Genomic DNA, 18,793 nt, shown 5'->3' with positions numbered 1-18,793 from the left:
TCAACCACAGTGTGGTAGCAACCACTTCAATCAATCATATTTCTAGATACAAAATACACTCCTGGAAATTGAAATAAGAACACCACGAATTCATTGTCCCAGGAAGGGGAAACTTTATTGACACATTCCTGGGGTCAGATACATCACATGATCACACTGACAGAACCACAGGCACATAGACACAGGCAACAGAGCATGCACAATGTCGGCACTAGTACAGTGTATATCCACCTTTCGCAGCAATGCAGGCTGCTATTCTCCCATGGAGACGATCATAGAGATGCTGGATGTAGTTCTTGTGGAACGGCTTGCCATGCCATTTCCACCTGGCGCCTCAGTTGGACCAGCGTTCGTGCTGGACGTGCAGACCGCGTGAGACGACGCTTCATCCAGTCCCAAACATGCTCAATGGGGGACAGATCCGGAGATCTTGCTGGCCAGGGTAGTTGACTTACACCTTCTAGAGCACGTTGGGTGGCACGGGATACATGCGGATGTGCATTGTCCTGTTGGAACAACAAGTTCCCTTGCCGGTCTAGGAATGGTAGAACGATGGGTTCGATGACGGTTTGGATGTACCGTGCACTATTCAGTGTCCCCTCGACGATCACCAGAGGTGTACGGCCAGTGTAGGAGATCGCTCCCCACGCCATGATGCCGGGTGTTGGCCCTGTGTGCCTAGGACGTATGCAGTCCTGATTGTGGCGCTCACCTGCACGGCGCCAAACACGCATACGACCATCATTGGCACCAAGGCAGAAGCGACTCTCATCGCTGAAGACAACACGTCTCCATTCGTCCCTCCATTCACGCCTGTCGCGACACCACTGGAGGCGGGCTGCACGATGTTGGGGCATGAGCGGAAGACGGCCTAACGGTGTGCGGGACCGTAGCCCAGCTTCATGGAGACGGTTGCGAATGGTCCTCGCCGATACCCCAGGAGCAACGGTGTCCCTAATTTGCTGGGAAGTGGCGGTGCGGTCCCCTACGGCACTGTGTAGGATCCTACGGTCTTGGCGTGCATCCGTGCGTCGCTGCGGTCCGGTCCCAGGTCGATGGGCACGTGCACCTTCCGGCGACCACTGGCGACAACATCGATGTACTGTGGAGACCTCACGCCCCACGTGTTGAGCAATTCGGCGGTACGTCCACCCGGCCTCCCGCATGCCCACTATACGCCCTCGCTCAAAGTCCGTCAACTGCACATACGGTTCACGTCCACGCTGTCGCGGCATGCTACCAGTGTTAAAGACTGCGATGGAGCTCCGTATGCCACGGCAAACTGGCTGACACTGACGGCGGCGGTGCACAAATGCTGCGCAGCTAGCGCCATTCGACGGCCAACACCGCGGTTCCTGGTCTGTCCGCTGTGCCGTGCGTGTGATCATTGCTTGTACAGCCCTCTCGCAGTGCCCGGAGCAAGTATGGTGGGTCTGACACACCGGTGTCAATGTGTTCTTTTTTCCATTTCCAGGAGTGTAGATACCATCACACAGTTATTACAGTACACAACAAGGGAACAAACGGTAACACCTGACACTAAAACCAATGTTTGGTGGTAGTGGTTTTATACAAGGTCCATTCAATAAATAACTGGAACTGTTGTATGAAAGCTACAAAACTTCAATAAAATCTGTGCTTCTTTGTTATTTTTTGGTGGTGTCCTAGAACTATTATCAGATGGGGCTGGAACGTCTGGTTCATGAAAGGAATGCTAAGAATCAGGGAAACAAGATAGTGGTGCACTTGCACGTTTCCACCAATGTGGAACAGTGGAGTGTCCTTAGATTCTTGTTAGCTGATGTGTTTAAACCCATGGAAATTCACTGCTGGTGGCAGTGCAAAAAGGTGAAAGTTATTTGAGTTGAACACAAGTGTACAATTGGCCAGATATGTTCAAATGGAGTGTGACAAGTATTGAAGGTTCACCATGTCCAGGAAGCTCTGTCTAGGCAGTCGCAAACAACACTATGAAAGTTGATAAGGTATAGCAGGTGTTTTATGGAGAGTGATATTGCAGCAACAATGAACATTAGTGTTGAATCAACACACCATATTGTTCATGATGCACTGCTCTTCAAGAAAGCGTGTGTGAAGTGTGTTCTAAAACATTTCACATCAGAAATTAGGCACATGGATGTGTGCAGGGAGACATGAAGTTCATCTGCTTACTCCACCCCTTGTATTCCCCTAATCTGGCACCTTCAGATTATCATGTTTTCAACCCACTGAAAGAAGCTCTTAGTGGAGCAAGGTTCACTAATGATGAGGAAGTTCAGGCAGCAGTGCATAACTGGTCATGTACATGCCCTCAAGAGTTCTTCACACATGGAATTGAGAAAATTGTCCAGTACTGGCATAAGTGCATAAAGTTTGATGTATATTACATTGAAAAATAAATAAATGTTGTTACGCATTCTTGTAATAGTTCCTTTAAAAAATTCCATTTTTTAATTGAATGATACTTGTGTATGTGTGTGTGTGTGTGTGTGTGTGTGTGTGTGTGTGTGTGTGTGTGTGTATGTGTGCGTGCAAGTGTGTGTGTCCTAAAAGTATCAACCTTTTAAATACAGAAATTAAAAGCTATACTAAATCATCCTATTCTCAATAAAGCTGTGTTTCACTCATTAAAAGAAACATTTGCTTTGTTTTCACTATATTCTGTACTTAATTAACTTATTCTATCAATACTTGCATATGACGTACATTTGCAGTCTTGTTATTTGGTGGGCATTAGTTTGTGTTAGTGCCTTATTTATAGTGACACTAAATACTAATTTTACTAGAAATTGTAGTCTTTTGAGCTGGAACAGCAGTTCATTAAATATTTATGGAATCCTTGGAATAAGTTCTGTTTTTCCTTTTATATTTTCCTGATATTATTTTGTCTTCAGTTATATTGTTTGACAACTGGCCATGACCATTTATTGTTCTAAATTCAAATACTTTATTTCTTACTGCAAAAAGGGCACTTTTAAATAACCAACTTGAGTTATTTTGAACAATGTTGAGAAAAACTATTAATTCATTTGCATTGTTTACAACGTTATGTAAAGCCTTTCTAAGTTCAATTTAATCAGTTACACAATCAATTGGGTGAGTGCCTTCACAAATTTGTAAGAGCTTTTTGACAAAAATTTTTTGCTTGTTCATCAATGGGAAGTTGAAATCTCATATTTGTTTTTAATTGTACTTTCCTCACTAAAGGTCAAATAAATAAATAAATAAATGATTTCTTCAAATATGAATTCATTTTATCTGCTGGGGATGATTTTGGAATAGCTGGAAGCATTTGCAAAAACGTCCAGTCTGTGTAAGTAATGCACTTCCCATTAATTCTGGATTACCTCAGAGACCAAGAACATTCTTAAACCTTCTGGAATATTCTATAACATATTGGCACATTCTACAATGTTCTCAAATAGTCTTGAACATTCTAGAAGGAGATTATTGCCAGTCCCAGCCACTATGACACTGGATTCCAAGCTGTGTCACAGTCTTCCAATAAGAAGTCTATTGGTGTTATGTGCTCTTTTTACTCCTGTATCTTTGTACCCAAACTCTGCAGTTCCAAACTAAACCTTCTTTGTGGGTCAGAGGTGGAGGGCTACTGTACTATATAACCTCCATGGCACTGTGGGAGGGTGTGGTGGAGTTATAGCAAATGTACAGACAAACCACGCTTACATTAACTATCTCATCATACCCTCTTTAGACACTCGTATTTTCATAACTAACAGATACAGTTCCAAAACAAAACCTTTTTCATGGATGGTGGATTAAGGATTAGCATACCATATAACTCGCTTGTGGCTAAAAACCTTGATTACGAAGTTTTGGTGGCACACACAGACATGTCACACTTAACCTTTATTACATATATTGGTTAACAAGTTAGAGTTGGTCAAGTTCTCTTCTTGAGCCTCAGCAGATTTTTGTGAAGAACCTAACATTTTTCCGAAAGGATGGGCTAAACACGGTTGGCAGTTGCGTGTTTGTTGCTGTTAGAAGTAGTTTAAATTGTCACGAAATAGAAGTAGATAGCTCCTGTGAGTTAGTATGGGCAAGGTCATTGCCGGCAATCGGAACAAAATAATAATAGGATCCTTTTACTGACCTCCCAATTCATATGATACAATTGCTGAAAGGTTCAAAGAAAACTTCTGTTTGATTTCAAACATGTACCCAACTCATACGATAATAGTTGGTAGCGACTTTAATTTACCCTCAAAATGTTGGCAAAAATACATGTTTAATTCTGAAGGTAAACATAAAATATTATCCAAAATTGTGGTAAATGGATTCTCTGAAAATTATTAGCAACAAATAATCCTGAATTAATAATGAGCATCAAAACTAATACTGGGACTAGTGAACACAGGGTTCTCGCAGTGAGATTGAATATTGTAATCCCCAAATCAACCAGAAATAAGCGAAAAATATACCTATTCAAAAAAGCAGATAAAAATTCACTTGACACCTTCCTGAGAGACAATCTCCACTCATTCCAAATTAATAATATAAGTGTAGACCAGATGTGGCTCAAATTCAAAGAAATAGTATCTGCAACAATTGAGAGATTTATATCAAATAAATTAACAAATGATGGAGCTGCTCCTCGTCGGTACACAGAATGGGTTAGAACTCTGTTGTAGAAACAACGAAACAAACATGCCAAATTTAAACAGACACAAAATCCCCAAGATTGGTGGTCTTTTACAGAAGTTCGAAATTTAACGTGGACTTCAATGAGAGATGTTTATAAATTGCCATAATGAAACTTTGTCTCGAAACCTGGCAGAAAATCCAAAGAGATTCTGGTTGTGTATGAAGTATGTTAGCAGCAAGAAACAATCACTGTCTTCTCTGTGTGATAGCAATGGAGATACTATCAAAGACAGTGCTGCCAAAGTAGAGTTACTAAACACAGCCTTCTGAAATGCCTTCACAAAAGAAAACAAAGTAAATATTCCAGAATTTGAAGCGAAAACAGCTGCCAACATGAGTAACGTAAAAGTAAATATCCTCGGAGTAGTGAAGCAACTTAAATCACTTAATAAAAGCAAGTCTTCTGGTCCAGACTTATAGGAATTAGGTTCCTTTTGGAGTATGCTGATGCATTAGGTCCGTACTTAACAATCATGTACAACTGTTCGCTTGACAAAAGACCCGTACCCATGACTGGGAAATTGAACAGGTCACACCAGTATTCAAGAAATGTATAAATTACAGGCTCATATTGTTAACATCAATATGCAGTAGGATTTTGGAACATATATTGTGTTCAAATATTATGAATTACCTTGAAGAAAACTGTCCATTGACATACAGTCAACACAGATTTAGAAAACATCATTCCTTGGAAAGATAATAACACAATTAGCTCTTTATTCACATGAAGTGTTGAGTGCTACTGAAAAGGGATTTCAGATTGATTCTGTATTTTTGGAAGGCTTTTGACACTGCATCACACAAGCGGCTTGCCGTGCTTCTGGAATATCATCTTAGTTATGTGACTGGATATGTGAATTCTTGTCAGACAGGTCACAGTTAATAGTAATTGATGGAAAGTCATCGAGTAAAACAAAAAGTGATTTCTGGCATTCCCCAAGGTAGTGTTAAGGCCCTTTTCTTTTCCTTATCTATATAAATGACTTGGGAGACAATCTGAGCAGCTGTCTTAGGTTGTTCGCAGGTGACACTGTCATTTATTGACTAATGAAGTCATCAGAAGAGCAAAACAAATTGCAAAATGATTTAGAGAAGATATCTGAATGGTGCAAAAACTGGCAGTTGACCCTAAATAAGGAAAAGTGTGAGGTCTTCCACATGAGTGCTAAAAGGAATTCATTAAACTTCGGTTACACAATAAATCAGTATAATCTAAAGCCATAAATTCAACTAAATGCCTAGGTATTACAATTACAAACAACTTAAATTGGAAGGAACACATAAGAAATTTTGTGGGAAAGGCTAACCAAAGACTGCGTTTAATTGGCAGGACACTTAGAAAATGTAACAGATCTACTAAGGAGACTGCCTACACTATGCTTGTCCATCCTCTTAGAATATTGCTGCACAGTGTGGGATCCTTACCAGATAGGACTGATGGAGTACATCGAAAAAGTTCAAAGACGGGCAGAATGTTTTTTATTATTGCAAAATATGGCAGACGGTGTCACAGATATGATGCAGGATTTGGAAAAGCATTTTTTGTTGCGACAGAATCTTCTCATGAAATTACAATCACCAACTTTCTCCTCCGAATGTGAAAATGTATTGTTGACACTGACCTACTTAGGGGGAAATGATCACCATGACAAAAAAAGGGAAATCAGAGCTCATATGGAAAGATAGAAGTGTTAGTTCTTTCCTCACGCTACACGAGATTGGAATAATAGAGAATTGTGAAGGTGGTTTGATGAACCCTCTGCCAGGCACTTACATGTGATTTGCAGAGTATCCATGTAGATGTAGATGTAGGTAACATTGACACCTATATAAGTCTCCCTAAGCAGAAGAATATGCTTGAATGTTTTGCAATATTTCTTTATTCCTCAAAATGTGGTAGATCAGGGCCTCACCAATATAGCACAATGACATAACTATAACTACATCAGTTCAATGTTTTATTATTTATTTGTTCTTCCCCACTAGGAAATTTAGATATCAGGCACTAAATACTCATTAACTTAATTTCACATAATAGCCACACACCCCTTTATGATGTTAAATATCTGTTAGACTAGAATGAGATTTTCACTCTGCAGCAGAGTTTGCGCTCATATGAAACTTCCTGGCAGATTAAAACTGTGTGCCGGACCGAGACTCAAACTCGGGACCTTTACCTTTTGCGGGCAAGTGCTCTACCAACTGAGCTACCCAAGCACGATTCACGCCCCGTCCTCACAGCTTTACTTCTGCCAGTATCTCGTCTCCTACCTTCCAAACTTTACAGAAGCTATGCTGAGAAATAACTGAGAGTATCTGCTCCACCAAATTTGCTACAACTTCCTGAGCTCTTCACAGCACAGCTAAGGATTGGGTATGCCAAGAGATATTTTAAGTAGTCAGGTTGATATGAAGTTTCACTTCTACAATTACATATTTATTGTTTCAACTGGTACAGGTATCATGCACAAAAACTGTTACAAAACTGGATCGCCTATGGGTGATTTTCCACCGCTCATATGTAATTTCAATAATTAAAGATGACGTCAGATGTTATTACAAGCAGAAAATTTGAGGATTACAGTCAAAATCTTGTTGGCATTCACAAACTGATAGCAGAGTATTAAACAGTAATTTCTAGTTTTTATGTCTGAATAATGATTATTTCTTGGTTCTTAGTTTTTTAGTACCAAATGCAAAATACACATTCACAAACAAGGCCTTTTAAAAAATCATTAACATCATGTGAGTAATTGGCTGGAAAATTTTCCTAACATTTACATAAGTTCTTTTCATAAATGCAGACAAAAAGATAGTTTCACTTCTTGTGAAAAATATTCTAAAATTAAAAAACTAGAATGTGTTATGATTTATTTTTAAATATTGATTGGTAACAATAAAACCAGAATGGAGATGTTTGCACTCTCAATTAAATTGAAATGAAATTAATGACAAAATATGAATGACTATAATAAATTGAGTTTTAAAATGACCATATAAATAAAATAAGAATGTTACAAAATTTATGTGAATCCATAAATGTGGCAGCTGGACCACAGAAGTCTACAGTTCATATCATACTTATCCTATATATATATATATATATATATATATATATATATATATATATATATATATATATATATATATATATTAAAAACAAAGATTCCAAGACTTACCAAGCGGGAAAGCGCCGGCAGACAGGCACATGAACAAAACACAAACACACACACAGAATAATAGCTTTCGCAACCGATGGTTGCTTCTTCAGGAAGGAGAGGGAAAGACGAAAGGATGTGGGTTTTAAGGGAGAGGGTAAGGAGTCATTCCAATCCCGGGAGCGGAAAGACTTCCCTTAGAGGGAAAAAAAGGACAGGTGTACACTCGCGCACACACACACACACACACACACACACGCACACATATCCATCCGCACATACACAGACACAAACAGACATCTGCTTGTGTCTGTGTATGTGCGGATGGATATATGTGCGTGTGTGTGTGTGTGTGTGTGTGTGTGTGTGTGTGTGTGTGTGTGTGTGTGTGCGCGCGCGCGAGTGTACACCTGTCCTTTTTTTCCCCCTAAGGAAAGTCTTTCCGCTCCCGGGATTGGAATGACTCCTTACCCTCTCCCTTAAAACCCACATCCTTTCGTCTGTCCCTCTCCTTTCTGAAGAAGCAACCATCGGTTGCGAAAGCTAGTAATTCTGTGTGTGTGTGTTTTGTTCATTGTGCCTGTCTGCCGGCGCTTTCCCGCTTGGTAAGTCTTGGAATCTTTGTTTTTAATATATATATGTACATTTCTACTCCCATATCCTAATGTTAAAACAATTCTTATTTTGTATCACATGTCAAGGGTTTTGTGATGCATAAGTCAATCTTGTATAATTGCACTGAAAAAATTATTATTTTATGTCACAAATTTGATTCACACTTTTTTGGACCAGAGGTTTTATATTTACCTGTTTATCATTCCACTTACATTCCCAAATCTCAGTAAGATGATATAGGAAAAGATAATAAATAATTTGTGACACAGATCTCATAAGGATAGAGAAAATAACCAAGAAATAACTATGTAACATATCATACAATGCATAAAGATATTTTTACAGTAGACATGTTGTATCTGTGCTGGAAACAAGTTGTATTAAATTATGTTGTTGTTGTGGTCTTCAGTCCTGAGACTGGTTTGATGCAGCTCTCCATGCTATACTATCCTGTGCAAGCTTCTTCATCTCCCAGTACCTACTGCAGCCTATGTCCTTCTGAATCTGCTTAGTGTATTCATCTCTTGGTCTCCCTCTACGATTCTTACCCTCCACACTGCCCTCCAGTACTAAATTGGTGATCCCTTGATTCCTCAGAACATGTCCCACCAACCAATCCGTTCTTCTAGTCAAACTGTGCCACCCACAAACTCCTCTCCTTCCCAGTTCTATCCAATACCTCATCATTAGTTATGTGATCTACCTATCTAATGTTCAGCATTCTTCTGTAGCAGCACATTAGCAGCACATTTTGAAAGCTTCTATTCTTTCCTTGTCTACACTATTTGTCGTCCATGTTTCACTTCCATACATGGCTACACTCCATACAAATACTTTCAGAGACAACCTTTTGACACTTATATCAAGACTTGATGTTAAGAAATTTCTCTTCTTCAGAAACGCTTTCCTTGCCATTGCCAGTCTACATTTTATATCCTCTCTACTTCGACCATCATCAGTTATTTTGCTCCCCAAATAGCAGAACTCCTTTACTACTTTAAGTGTCTCATTTCCTAATCTAATTCCCTCAGCATCACCCAAGTTAATTCGACTACATTCCATTATCCTTGTTTTGCTTTTGTTGTTGTTCATCTTATACCCTCCTTTCAAGACACTGTCCATTTCATTCAACTGCTCTTCCAAGTCCTTTGCTGTCTCTGACAGAATTACAATGTCATCGGCGAACCTCAAAGTTTTTATTTCTTCTCCATCGATTTTAATACCTACTCCAAACTTTTTTTTTCCTTTACTGCTTGCTCAATATACAGATTGAATAGCATCAGGGAGAGGCTACAACCCTGTCTCACTACCTTTCCAACCGCTGTTTCCCTTTCATATCCCTCGACTCTTATAACTGCCATCTGATTTCTGTACAAATTGTAAATAGCCTTTCACTCCCTGTATTTTACACCTGCCACCTTCAGGATTTGAAAGAGAGTATTCCAGTCAACATTGACAAAAGCTTTCTTTAAGTCTACAAATGCTAGAAATGTAGGTTTGCCTATCCTTAATCTTTCTTCTAAGATAAGTGGTAGAGTCAGTATTGCCTCATGCGTTCCAACATTTCTACTGAATCTGAACTGATCTTCCCCGAGGTCGGCTTCTACCAGTCTTTCCATTCACCTGTAAATAATTCATGTTAGTATTTTGCAGCTGTGGCTTATTAAACTGATAGTTCAGTAATTTTCACATCTGTCAACACCTGCTTTCTTTGGGATTGGAATTATTATATTCTTCTTGAAGTCTGAGGGAATTTCGCCTGTCTCATACATCTTGCTCACCAGATGGTAGAGTTTTGTCAGGACTGGCTCTCCCAAGGCTGTCAGTAGTTCTAATGGATTGTAGTCTACTCCCGGGGCCTTGTTTTGAATCGGGTCTTTCAGTGCTCTGTCAAACTCTTCATGCATTATCATATCTCCCATTTCATCTTCATCTACATCCTCTTCCATTTCCATAATACTGTCCTCAAGAATATTGCCCTTGTATAGACCCTCTATATACTCCTTCCACCTTTCTGCTTTCCCTTTTTTGCTTAGAACTGGGTTTCCATCTGAGCTCTTGGTTTTCATGAAAGTGGTTCTCTTATCCCCAAAGGTCTCTTTAATTTTCCTGTAGGCAGTATCTAACTTACCCCTCATGAGATAAGCCTCTACATCCTTACATTTGTCCTCAAGCCATCCCTGCTTCGCCATTTTGCACTTCCTGTCGATCTCATTTTTGAGACGTTTGTATTCCTTTTTGCCTTCTTCACTTACTGCATTTTTGTATTTTCTTCTTTCATCAATTAAATTCAGTATCTCTTCTGTTACCCAACAATTTCTACTAGCCCTCGTCTTTTTACCTACTTGATCCTCTGCTGCCTTCACTATTTCATTCCTCAAACTACCCATTCTTCTTCTTCTATATTTTTTCCCCCATTCCTGTCAATTGTTCCCTCATTCTCTCCCTAAAACTCTGTACAACCTCTGGTTGAGTCAGTTTATCCAGGTCACATTTCCTTATATTCTCACCTTTTTGCAGTTTCTCCAGTTTTAATCTACAGTTCATAACCAATAGATTGTGGTCAGAGTCCACATCTGCCCCTGGAAATGTCTTACAATTTAACATCTTGTTCCTAAATCACTGTTTTACCATTATATAATCTATCTGAAACCTTCTAGTATCTTCAGGGTTCTTCCATATATACAACCTTCTTTCATGATTCTTGAACCAAGTGTTAGCTATGATTACGTTATGCTCTGTGCAAAATTCTACCAGGCGTTTCCTCTTTCATTTCTTAGCCCCAATCCATATTCACCTACTATGTTTCCTTTTCCTCCTTTTCCTACTGTAGAATTCCAGTCACCCATGACTATTAAATTTTCGTCTCCCTTCACTACCTGAATAATTTCTTTAATCTCATCATACATTTCATCAATTTCTTCATCATCTGCAGAGCTAGTTGGCATATAAACTTGTACTACTGTAGTAGGCTAGGGCTTCATGTCTATCTTGGCCACAATAATGCGTTCACTATGCTGTTTGTAGTAGCTTACCCACACTCCTACTTTTTTTATTCATTATTAAACCTACTCCTGCATTATCCCTATTTGATTTTGTATTTATAACCCTATATTCACCTGACCAAAAGTCTTGTTCCTCCTGCCAACATACTTCACTATTTCCCACTATATCTAACTTTAACCTATCCATTTCCCTTTTTAAATTTTCTAACCTACCTGCCCGATTAAGGGATCTGACATTCCACGCTCTGATCCTTAGAACGCCAGTTTTCTTTCTCCTGATAACGACGTCCACTTGAGTAGTCCCCGCCTGGAGATCCTAATGGAATGTTGTCTACTCCAGGGGCCTTTACCCTGTAAAGATCTGATTGCAAGCAAATGTTTTGTTTTGCTTTGCAGTCTTTCTTCCACCAATTCTAGATCATCTAATTTTGAAGATCCAATAGGGGGAGTATTTTACCTGGGGGACTATTTTACTTCCAGAATATTTTACCCAAGAGGATGCCATCATCATTTAACCTTACAGTAAAGCTGTATGCTGTTGGGAAAAATTACAGCTGTAGTTTCCCCTTGCTTTCAGTTGTTCGCAGTACCACAACAGCAAGGCCGTTGTGGTTAGTGTTACAGGGCCATATCAGTAAATCATCCAGACTTTATCCCCTGCAACTACTGAAAAGGGTGCTGCCCCTCTTCAGGAACCACACATTTGTCTGGCCTCTCAACAGATACCCCTCCGTTGTGGTTGCACCTACAGTATGGCTATCTGTATTGTTGAGGCACGCAAGCCTCCCCACCAATGGTAAGGTCCATGGTTCATAGGGGGGGGGGGGATGATAATCTAATAATATTAATGAATGGAATCAGCAATACTGACAATGTCATTCCACAGTATTTCAAATAATGGAAAATCCAGGATGTACTGTAACAATGACTGCTTCACAGCCTGAGACATATGGATTCTTCCCACCAACACCAGCTTTTCTGAATTGCATAGGTGGGGACTTTACCTGAAATACATCCTACGTTCCCGTAACCCTCCTGGCGTCCACCTTGATTAGTCACTGTCCTCACCCATCCAGCCCCTTCCCAGTTCCCATTCCAGCACTATACAGCCTACTTCCCAACACTGCATGCCGTATTTTTATTTCTCCCCTTTTCTGCCACTCCTCCTCCCTTCCCCCCCTCCACCTCTCTGCTCCCTCTGTCTAGTATCCCAACTGCACATAGCTGCTCTACCTTCTATCCACCTCATCCCTCTGTGCTACCCAACAGCATGTCACTGTCCACCATGCCTACCCTAAAATCCCTCCCCCTCCTCGCCCAGGCCTCCTCCTTTCGTTCTACAGTATTTGTGTTTTATAACATTCCACTCCAGTAGGAAAAGCTTTCATACTAATAGGCATAAAAAGGCTCTCATTAAACATGATTTTATTTTATTCACAGGTTGGAATGATGGTGTCATAAGAGGATTCACTCGAAGGACAGGAAAACTGCAGTTTGACATACCATATGCCCACAATTTGGGTGTGACGGCTCTTGCAATCACTCTGTGTGGCTCTAGACTTATCAGTGGAGATGGGGAAGGATTAGTAAGTAACTTAAATCAGAATTAATATATAACTGAACAACACCTAAATTTCATCAATAAATTCATCAAGACTGCAAGTATGTGTATGTATTCCAGAATGAATTTTCATTCTCCAACGGTGTGTGCACTGTTTGAAAATCCTGGCAGATTAAAACAGTGTGCTGGACCGGGAATTGAACCTGGGACCTTTGTCTTTCATATGGAAGTGCTCTGCCAACTGGGCTATCCAAGCATGACTCACAACCTGTTCTCACAGCTCCATTTTCACCAGTGTCTGTTCTACCTTCCCAACTTCACAGATGTTCTTTTGCATACTTACCAGTTCTTGTGGGAGGTGAATGTCTGTGAAGTCTGGAAGGTAGCAGAAGAGGTACTACCAGAAGTGGAGCTGTGAGGTTGGATTACATGTCATGCATGCTTAGCTCAGTCAATGGAACAATTTACCATGAAATGGCAGATGTCCCAGGTTTAAGTACCAATGTGCCAGGAAGTTTCATGTATTATCTTAACTATAGATTAGACCTAGTATTGTACCTGTATCATCATCAGTCATTTAATATTTGCTGCAAGATAAAGGTGTGCTCTGAATTTTTTTTTTAATGCAGCACAATCTTCAGTTGTCTACATCTATGTTGGTTCTGCAAGTTTTGTAATGTCATTGATACATGTTTTGTGGCATGTTTAGTCCTTTCATGTCTCTTGGAGTCCAGGAAAGAACTTCCTTATTACACTTGCCACTCATTTACCTGGCAACATTTCTTGACAGACACAATTTTCTTATCCCTTCTAGTAACTCATTTCTGAATTGATCAGAGGGTCACTCCACTTTTTGAATTGTAACAGCATTAACAATCTTGGTTTCATTGCTATTACTCAAAATTGATAATACATACTGATTGCCTTTTTTGTTTCAGACTCTTTAGTAGCTTACAATTGAAATCCCTGTTTAACTTACTGGAAGCAATTTAGGACATACTTTTCTCTTATTTCTTCCAGAGATCATCCTCATGTTGTCCTCAGTAACACTAAATACAAAAACGTAACTGCTTCTCTGGGTATGCTTCAGCGAAAACCATTCAGTGTGTGTCACAGGGACTAGGGATTTTGGCTTAATTGCCCAGATCATGAGGATGGCCAAAATATATACAGTAAAACTTTCAGTGTCAATGTGTGCTGTACACCCATGAGATGAATGGCTGTTGAGACAGAACAGTCATTAGCAGGCAACCTCTGAGGAATTTGCTGCATTCCATTTGTATAAGGCATATTCAGGCAGGGCTCTATCTAGATGGACCCACATATCCCTAGCTTCTTTCAGTGTCAAGCTGGAACCCTTGAATTTAACCTTATCAACTTCCAGTGGAATGGGTGTACCACTAGTGGGAATCAACACTGAGTCTAACAAGAGGGTTATTCAGAGTTTTTAAGTGTATCTCAAGAGAACACACGCTGCTGGTCAGAATGTGTTTTTAATAGTTAAGAGGGAAGAGGACAGCTTTGAGAAATTTTTGTATTTTTATATCCAAAAAGGTTTGAGAGCATTACTGGCTTTTTAAAATCAGTGAAACAATAATGAAATGGAACACTGTCGTTTGGAACTTCTGGTTCCCAACATGTAGCAGACCTCTGGAAAGTTAAGTACCTCAGGGGATACGACATCCAAACAGAGCTCCACAGCAGCTTGAATTACAGTGAGGGTATTGTGTCATGTAGAGACCTTGCAGACATTTCCAAAGAAGAATTGATAGATCAGAGGCCTCAAGAAGTTATCATTGACATGCAAAATATCATGAAAAGGTTGGATGGGGATCTGGAAAATTTTTTACCCTTACCTTCAATAGCACGAAACTCCCAGAGTATATCTTGTCAGGTTTCCTTTACTTAAGCATGCAACTCTATGTCCCCAACCCAATGTGGTGTTTTAAATACCACTCTGGGATGTTAGGAGATTCCACTTATGGCAAATGCACTAAGGCTGCCCATGAATATGACATTTGTTCATGTCGTCCAAAAAATTGTAATTGCTCTGGGGACTACAATGGCTGGATTGAGATTACAGAATTTCCTTTGAAGATACATGAGCTTAAACCAACAATGTGTGTCCCAAACAATGAGGCCAAAAAGGTCTAGAAGGCCAAGAAGGCTCACAAAATCACTACATCTTTTGCTTCTGCTTTTGAAAATCCTTTTCTGACAGCTGATGCCTCTACACAAACCGAGGTTGCTAGTGTCAGCACTACTAATTGTGTTTGCCAATGCACTTGTAAAGCTGCAGCTAATTCAGAGCCCATAGACCCCTGAGAACATCAGAAAAAACCACAGTCCCCAACACTGCAGTGCTACCAACACTTTCAAAGCAGAGTCTGATAAACAGTCCAGCTCTGCCACTACTACTGCTGTGGTAGTTCCTCTAGAGCCTTCCCAGGCAAAAAAAGCAAATAGAAAGCTTCCACTGCAGATGGAAACAGGTAGAAAATCATCAGACTCTGTCTACAACATTCAACCTGATGGTTCTATTACATCTCTTCAGAGCCAGTGAAATTTGAAGTTTTCCTGTGGCAACCATCTCACCCCAAGACTGAATCTCCCTGCATTGTAGGCTCCCCACCCCAGCTGAGAGACAGAGTAAAAGTTCAACCCCATGATAGCTGGTCCCATAGTACAGTGGAATGTGAATGGGTTCAGGATTCATGTGGAGGAACTGAAACTCCTAGCACAGGCATTCCTCCTGTGCCTGTGTCGACAAGAAACACATTTTAAAGTTAATGATGCTCCTGTGCTATGGAGCTATATGCTCCACCTGTAGGATAACCTGACTGGAGAAAGGGCCAGGGGAGGAGTTGCTGTGTTTGTCAATAATGCACACCACTCCCCTGTCCTCTCCTTGGTTACTTAATACAAGCAATATCAAATCTGATACAGCAGACTACAGAACTTGAAACCAGCAACAAAGGAAATCCTTTTACAGCATTTTAATTTGATATGCAGACAGGTCATTTTGCCAACTCGTGGAGAAAGACAGTTTTGATACTTCTCCTGAGATCAGGAAAGGACTTAATGTGTCCCAGTAGTTATTGGAGCATTGCCTTAAAAAGCTGTGTGAGGAAGACCCATGAGTGAGTGGTTAGTTAACTGTCAGCTAGTCTGATTGTTAGGGACGATGCAACTCCTTGGCCATCCTCCATGTGGATTCTTGTATTTTTGATCCATTGTAGACAATTTGACCCTGTTAGAGATGACTATCCAACAGGCTTTCCTACATAAACATCACTGTATTGGTATATTCTTTTACATCAGTAGGATATATGACTTCTTGGAGACACAGCATTCTAAGGCAGCTCCAGCAACAGGCTTTTGTGGTCACCTAGCTATCTTCATACTGACCTTGCTATCTAAGTGCATTTTTAGACTCCAAGTTGGTGATGTTCCATTGAATCTTTTTGTGCAGGAGAGCGACACTCCTCAGGTAGTGTTTTAAGTGCTACACCCTCTTTACCACAGCCATAAATAGTATTACATGTATGGTGTGAAGTCCTGTACATGAATGATTTTGCAGTTTTCTGTTCTTCCTTCACTAATGCAGCAGCAACTCCTCAATTGCAACTTACAGTGCAGCCATTAGAGGAGTGTACTATAAGGGTTTTCAGTTTTCTGCAGATAAGTGTGTGTGTGTTCACTTTAACCATTTGTGTAATATTTTTTATTTACCTGACTTGTATATGAGGAACACGATTCTGCATTTTAGAGACTCATTGAGGTTCCTGGGCCTCGTTCTTACTGTCACACGTAAGAGGTCTGAAAGCCAGGAAGGAACTGAACATCTTAAAGTGCCTTAGCCACAGATTTTTGAGAGTGGCAGGTTTGCTCTAGTTTCATAATGTGACTGCAGCTATACTAGAGATGCAAAGTGTATGGATCAGCAAGGCCTCCTTATCTGAAGACTATTGATTCTATTCACTGTGAGGGGATTAGGCTGACCATGAGTACTTGTAGGATAAGCTGCATACCCAATCTCTGTGCTGAGGCTGAGGAACTGCTACTCACAATCCAGTAAGTTTTCTGCTGCTCTAAATTCACCAGTGCACTTTACTGTTGCTCATCTGTCTCTGAAATGCCTTTTTTCCAATTTTTCACAAGTAATAAAGCTGTTTGTGATCAATGTGTAGCTTGTGCTGAAGTCACGTGGTACAAACCCAAATCTAGAGTTTAAAATGCCTGACACCCTGGATATTGCCAAGGTCCAGAGTAATTTTAGATATACTGCAGTATAGGAGAAGCTGCACTCCTACATATGTTTCTAATACATTATTTTAACTGAGTTCTACAACTTCATAGTTGTTTTTATGGATGGGTCTGAACAGGGAGATTCCATTGATTGCCCAGTTATTTTTCCTTGTTTGCGTCCTCTGGACACTGCCTCAGGACTTACTGACTTCACTGCAGAATTACATATGATCTTTGCAGCTACTGTGACAGATAAGATATATATTGATTCCTAAATTATTTGTCTGTCCTGGTTCCCTCACTCTCTACAATGCTTGTACCCAGCAGATAATGTAGTCTAGAGTATCCAGGATGTCCTCCTCCAACTACTAATGCTGGATGAGGTGTCTTTTTGGGAATGAAAAGATGGGAGTAGCAGCCAAGGAGGTGTGTCGTGATCCTCATATACTTCAGTGTGCCACCCCTCTACATGCTGTTGCCTCACTGTTGAGCTAAGCCATGCCATTGATGGGATGAAGAGTGGCTGGAAGTGACAGGCAATAAGCTGCATCTAGCAAAGTCCACAATGCGGCTGTAGCATACTTCCTTCCAGCCATGCAGGTGGTCTTAGGTCCTCTTTAATCATCTTCACCTAGACCACAGTCCTATGATGCATGGCTTCCTACTCTAGCAAGGGGACCCGCCATTGTGGTGTATAGATCACAGGGCTACCCATTTTTTAAGTTTTATGAATTGTCTAACTTGTTCCCAAAAATTTTAGGATGATATTTTCAGGGTGTTATCAGGGTGACTGATTGATCCATGTTTTTTTTGGAATTGATCAGCAATCCACGAATTCCTGCAAATATATTATAGTCCTCATCTTGCCTTTCTTAGCTTTCTTTACTTAATAGTTTAAGAACATCTGAACAATTTTAATGCTGTCATCCATGACGTAAGCCAGTGTGATTGTGTGGGTGATCATGGCTGAAGTTTGGGGAGAGTGAGTGTAATTTTATCTGGGATAAGTTTTTATCTATTTTCTTGCATTTTCTTCTTTTTTAACACATTTGTTTCTATTAATTTCTTGTGGGTGCTGATAACCTCATTGTTGAGTACTCTGACCAACTAGCACACACACACACACACACACACACACACACACACACACACTCGGGGGCTTCATTGTTAATTTGTTTAATTTTCATTTTAGTATGTTGATTGTACATTATTTTCCTGTTACTGTAATAAATTTTCAATCCAGCCCCAGACTTGCTCTATAATTTCTTCTATTTTTGGGTGAAGTTTGTGTGCACTGCATTTCAATGGAAGGTGTATTATATACAATTTACATTACCATAGATTCAATGAATGCCTTATTTCTCAAGAGGTCAAAGCAAATTTTGTTAAAATTGTGTCAAAAGCTCTAAACAGTTTTATTTTTGTATCACTCTTCACCAAACTTCTATAATTTGTACTGAAATAATATATTCTCCTGGTGACTATTATTTCTTCACAACTTAAATACACTCTTACATATTGTATGGTTTTGTTTT

General features: G+C 40.0%; 1 protein-coding gene across 3 annotated transcripts in view; it reads left to right on the top strand.

Moving 5' to 3' along the window:
• Positions 1-18,793, top strand: part of LOC126334520 (cilia- and flagella-associated protein 52-like) — a 242,473-nt gene that overhangs the window by 156,788 nt on the left and 66,892 nt on the right. For all 3 annotated transcript variants that reach the window (XM_049996870.1, XM_049996872.1, XM_049996871.1), the window contains exon 9: positions 12,890-13,035. In XM_049996870.1, the coding sequence (XP_049852827.1) occupies positions 12,890-13,035 (146 nt within the window). The remainder of the gene's footprint in view (positions 1-12,889; positions 13,036-18,793) is intronic.

Source organism: Schistocerca gregaria, chromosome 2 (assembly GCF_023897955.1).
Source record: "Schistocerca gregaria isolate iqSchGreg1 chromosome 2, iqSchGreg1.2, whole genome shotgun sequence".
Lineage (NCBI taxonomy): Eukaryota > Metazoa > Arthropoda > Insecta > Orthoptera > Acrididae > Schistocerca > Schistocerca gregaria.
The sequence above is the reverse complement of the archived record's forward strand: the minus strand, read 5'-3'. Positions and strand labels throughout refer to the sequence as shown.